This window comes from Sinocyclocheilus anshuiensis, unplaced genomic scaffold, assembly GCF_001515605.1.
Source record: "Sinocyclocheilus anshuiensis isolate Anshui unplaced genomic scaffold, SAMN03320099.WGS_v1.1 scaffold1312, whole genome shotgun sequence".
In the NCBI taxonomy this organism is placed as follows: Eukaryota; Metazoa; Chordata; class Actinopteri; order Cypriniformes; family Cyprinidae; genus Sinocyclocheilus; species Sinocyclocheilus anshuiensis.
Genome location: NW_015544237.1, coordinates 75,369 through 80,958, shown reverse-complemented (window position 1 = coordinate 80,958; position 5,590 = coordinate 75,369). Strand labels below are relative to the sequence as shown.

The window sequence follows — 5,590 nt, the reverse complement described above, 5'->3', positions numbered from 1 at the left end:
TGATGTTAGACCAAGAGAACCCTTTAAAATAGTGACCCTGTTAAAATTGTTTTTGAGTTTGGTGCATGACAAAAACCTCACATTTGGTTTGTAGCCATAAACAGGAATGACACGTTTTCCACAAACACTGGCAATATTGCATGTTTTATTTGATTTATAGGAAAGCAAAAGTAAACGAACAAAAGGTATTTCGAAGTTTTAAGCAACACATCCGTTTCAAGGACCTGACGTCACTGCTTACCTGCAAGTGGGCGGTGGATTTACCTGTAGCCGCAGGTAAAGTACGGCACGGCGGAGCAAAGGAACCAATCTCACCGAGCAAAGCTTCAGTATGAGCCGAATCTGAAAGCGCGTGTTGCGCGACGAAATCGACACGTTTGACCCATTTTCAGTCTGTGAGTCAAAACAAAGATCGATGAAGTGGAGGTTATAACGCGTCAAAGGGAACATACTTCACACTCGGGCTACTTCCGCGATCTTGAACGCTAGAAGTTGCGTTCCAAACATCTGAAGATTTCATCCGAGCCTATGCGGTAAGTGACACCTTGACAAACCATCTGCTCTGCGAACGAGTCACTAGAACCCTCGCAATCAGTGGATCCTAGCGGATGCGTGCTCGTTTTGCATTGGGACTTTCCAAAGAATTGTAGCCATAAATAATTCTGTTAAGTCCATAAATTCTGGTACAGCCATTGCATTCAGACGAGTACAGTTAGAGGCTGTTAAAACAGACTAACTAAGCATTTAATATTGTTTGGACAGACAAACTGCATTTTGCCAATACAGGCAATGCATATGTTCCATCTGCTAAATAGTCCAAATAAAGTTTTTTGGACTGGCAGGAGTGCACTTTACAGGCCTGCTTTACGTCTGACTAAACTGTTCACTGATAATGATCATAAATTAATAACCAGTCCTTTCTACGGATGTATTCTGGGTATTTCCTTCTCATCCACTTGATACACAATAATGTCCTCAAACTATCAGTTGGTTGATGACAAATGACAATACTTATCTATATCAGGTGATATTCACAGTATGGATGACATCATGTTGCTTTCTGAGAATTTGTGACCGGATTCATCGAAAACGAATGATTCTAGACAAACAACGGAATCCTTGAGTCAAACACTGACTGTATGAAAGCTGAAGTCTCAAGGGAGTGTATTTAAAAACACATGAAAAAATTAATAACTTGATGATCGAATAATTCCTGCCCACCAAAGAAAACCCTCTTTACTAATTTTAAACATGCTGCACTCTTAAAAATATAGGTTATTTATTGGCATATCTGGTTCCACGAAGAACTTTTAACATCCATGGAACCTTTCCAATGCACAAAAGGTTCTTTATAGTGGAAAAGGGTTCTTTGGAGAACCCAAAATGGTTCTTCTATGGCATACCCACTTTTGGAACCTTTCTTTATAAGTGTAAGAAGAGCTACAGAAGATGCAGCTTATATTTTTTAATGTGTAATATTAAGATCCGGATATGGTTGTGCTGATATAACCGCTCCAAATGTTCGCATTTTCCAGGCTTGCATAAATAACCCTTCTATGCTATCTAGATACAGATCAGCTCACTGTTGACATGTTTGAAATGCCTTTGGAGCACAACACATGTAGACACAGAATGAAGGTGTCCACTATATGTTATTTCGACTTAGTCGAGCAAAATATGGTCAGTGGCATATTGGTGCAATGTTGATGATTAAAGTGTGACGTGTAGCCAAGTGTGGTGTCCCATACTCGGAAATAGTGCTCAGCATTTAACCCATCCAAGTGCACAAGACTCGAATCCACAACCTTTGGATTACAAGTTCGAATCTCTAACCATTAGGCCACGACTGTTTAATAGTCCATTTCATTATTTGATTTCACCATCATCATTGCACGGTTGTGTTGTTTTTTGTTATATCTCCAGGCTTGAGGAAGTCATTGTGCAATAAATGAGAAATCTGAGGCCTGTTTAACACTTTGACGTTTATGTATATTCACTAAAAAACATTAGTCATTTTTCTTAGCAGTCATTGCTTAAAATTATTTCTTTGGTTTTTATTTTATTTTTTTTAAATATAACAAGGCCATCTTTCATCAACAGAGTAATTGCAACAGCATACATATGTATTTACTTTAATATGTATGCCATAAATGATAAAATGGTTAGGAGAACTTGATTGAGAACTACAAACCACATAAGAAGACCATATTAACATCTACATCGCAATTAAATGGCAAAATCTAAAGTGTTGTCTCAAACTGCTTATATTGCCTTGTCTCAATCAGATTTATTTAAGTATTAAGTGTTGTTTGTCTGTCTGTCACTGCGCATACAACTTGTATTAAACTTGACAGGCGTCTTTTAATTGTCATTTTATGTTGCTCCATAAAAGCCTAAATTGCAAATAATGCTGTAATTTAATCATGCATGCAACGTTCTGCAAAGATAGGCTCAGCACTTCTCTACATGCAGGTACACAGGATTGTGCTGCTTTGTTTATGTGTGCAGTGTGAACGTTAATGTTAATATTGGCTCTGTTCAGGTTAGGTGTGTGAAACGTGCCTAAGAAGCAATGCTTGAACTTGTGAACTATTTCAGCTCTTTAAATCTTGATGCATTAATGTCCATCCCATGTTCCTGCAGGTCCTGAATGTGCTGAGTTATGCCTGGCCACAGCACAGGAGCACATCACAAGACGCGTCCTCATAGCTCAAGCCGCTCTAGGGCTGATGGCTACAGGCAGAGCCGCACTTACTCCAAGGACAGCAGCACCAGTCAGGAGACCTACAAGGAGAACTACATTGAGCAACCTCGTAGCATAGACTTGCAGTTCCCCCGTAAAACCCATTCTCATTACGCCAATGGACGAGGCTCAGAAACCCTGGGCTTTATCCCAGGCTCCGCCGACTCTCCTCAAGGTACGCAAGCCTGCGGCTCATGCGCCTCTCTTGGCTGGAGTGGTTGCAAAGCTCTGCTTTGCTGCATTCTGACTTGTGGGCTTTACGGGTCTCGCAAACCTTGCTTGCCGCCCAACGAGAGCTCCACTGACAACCCTTTAAAAGCTGAGCCAGAACTGAGGAAGCCCAATGGATTGGCTCCGTCCAATACCACGTGCGGCGTAAGCCTTGAACCGAGTAAACAGAGGCAGTTGCCAAGCTCTAGCTTCAGGTACGGCGACGTCTATTTTGCTGGCAAGAAAGTGGAGTACCCTGTCAACTCCGAGGCGCCTCCAAGACGGACCAGAACGGCTGGAAAGGGCGACAACAACCAGCGTTCCATCAGTATCTACTCAAGGGAAGATTTGGATCTAGACGACCTGGATGATGGCGGCACTGACATCGACTCGCTAATCACTAAAAAGCTTCTAGAACTTTATAAAATGCACCAGATTGAGCAGCTGGCCAAATGCACATCCGACGTGTCCTTCTCCCTTAAAACCAACGAGATCAGCGATCTGATCAACAGCATTGCTCAGGACTACAACTTGGAGGAGCAAGAAGCGGAGTGTCGGCTGGTGCATGGCGTCATACGCATCAGCACCCGCAACAAGTTCTCGAAAGGTTGCAAAAGCAAAGACTATAAATCGCATGATGCAATGCAGCATACTAACGGGAGGAGGGATGGAACGCTGCCCGACAGTGGGAACGAGACCATGACCTTCACCTTTAGTGATGGTAAGTGATGGTGGATAAGAGTGTCAGTAGGGCACGATGATGTTTGAATGTCTTTTGACGCCATTTCTTTTTCCCTCAAGGAGAACCCGAGGTGCTAGTATCAGAACTGACACAGTCAGATGAGCTTGCTCGAAAGATGAGAGGCCACAGCGGGAAAAGTAAGTGTCTTGCTTCTTATAGTTTCTGGATGGTCTGATGGGAAAAGATAATTTACCGCCAGTTCATGGTGCCATGTTAACCCTAACCTGTTGGAATTGCACCCTGAGGATGGCGTATTCTTTTCTCAGTGTTCCCAAATTTTTTCTCACTCATTCTCTACTTTTGAAGTTGGCATTCCCACCTGTCTCCGTAAACTGTAGTTGCAGGGCCTAAAGCTTCTGAAAGTGAACACTGACGCTTCTCATCTCACTTTACAAATGCTCTTGAGGGGCCTTAGCTCGGCTCCAAGCAGTTTATCCACTATTCCACCATATCAGATCACATCTACCCTTCCTCACATAATGGTGGTGCTCTCATTATGTAACTTGTCTGAAGGTCTCGCTTTTCCCCCCAAAGAATAATGCCCTCACCCACCTGTCTCCGTAAACTGTAGTTGCAGGGCCTAAAGCTTCTGACAGTGAACACTGACGCTTCTCATCTCACTTTACAAATGCTCTTGAGGGGCCTTAGCTCGCCTCCAAGCAGTTTATCCACTATTCCACCATATCAGATCACATCTACCCTTCCTCACATAATGGTGGTGCTCTCATTATGTAACTTGTCTGAAGGTCTCGCTTTTCTTGCGCTGTGGTATCCTTCTATGCTAGAGACGTGTGCAAATGTAGGGTGTCACTTGAATGAAAATCTGTACTGAAAAAAATGTTTTTGCCTAAAATTGTAGTTCAGTGCTATTGATGACTTGGCGAAAATTTGCAGGCAAAAAAAAGCGGGTCCAAATGTCACAAAATACCATGAATGGAATACGGTAATAATGACGATGAAATAAACATCCAAAGCAAACATACCAACCCTGAATCATTTTATAATATTGAAATGTAGTTTTATACAAAACTAGCTGAGTAAATATTCGCCAGAATGACTGTGGATGTTCCGTTTTGTTTTGTCGCGGTTTACATCTGGTATTAAGATGAGCTTTGGTTGATCGGATCACAAGTAGATGAGGGAGACACATTCCTGTTTACACCTGCTGTTTTAATCCACCTCTTTTGACCACTTTCCTGATTTCTTTGAGGGAAGGGTCTATGGGCGGGTGTATGTATGGGCTTTTTCTGATCTTTCGATCTAATATTGCTCAATAAGCTTGCGCAATTGACATTTAAACGTGAAAGGAGACAATACGTAGAGCAGCAGCTTTCATTGCTGCTTCTACACCAAACGCTGTGGGTTTGTGTTAGAATTAGGAACGGTAAGAGAAAATTGTGCTTTTTACATCTTTTCACCCTCAAACCAAACGTACGATTTCAGATGGCAAAGTTTAAATCCCATCATGTTAGTGCACTTCAACAACATGTCACAAAATATTTAAGAATTACGTCAGTAGGCAGAGAGGATGCTGTTGGAACTACATGAGCATCTACACTAGGAAATCAATCCAGTCAATCTCTGGAAGTGGTCAAAAGTGGACAAGCTAGCTCTTAACGTTTGAGACCCGTATTTAGCATCGTCCACTTGTGATCGGATCGACAAAAACATATCTTAAAGGGTTAGTTCACCCAAAAATGAAAATTAGCCCACAAATTACTCACCCTCAAGGCATCCTAGGTGTAAATGACTTTCTTCTTTCAGACTAATCCAGTCGGAGTTATATTAAAAATTGTCTTTGATCTTTCAAGCTGTTTAATGGCACTCAGCGGGTGTTGCATTGCTTCAGTCCAAAAGAAGTTAAATAAAAAGCGCCCATCCATAAAAAAAAAGTG

General features: G+C 41.9%; 1 protein-coding gene across 1 annotated transcript in view; it reads left to right on the top strand.

Moving 5' to 3' along the window:
- The first annotated feature begins 253 nt into the window (after positions 1 to 253).
- The window catches only part of LOC107697587 (keratinocyte differentiation factor 1-like), a 9,021-nt gene continuing 3,684 nt past the window's right edge, over positions 254 to 5,590 (top strand). Inside the window, exons 1-3 of the mRNA XM_016498385.1 lie at positions 254 to 533; positions 2,644 to 3,674; positions 3,755 to 3,832. Of these exons, the coding sequence (XP_016353871.1) occupies positions 2,663 to 3,674; positions 3,755 to 3,832 (1,090 nt within the window). The 5' untranslated portion in view covers positions 254 to 533; positions 2,644 to 2,662. The remainder of the gene's footprint in view (positions 534 to 2,643; positions 3,675 to 3,754; positions 3,833 to 5,590) is intronic.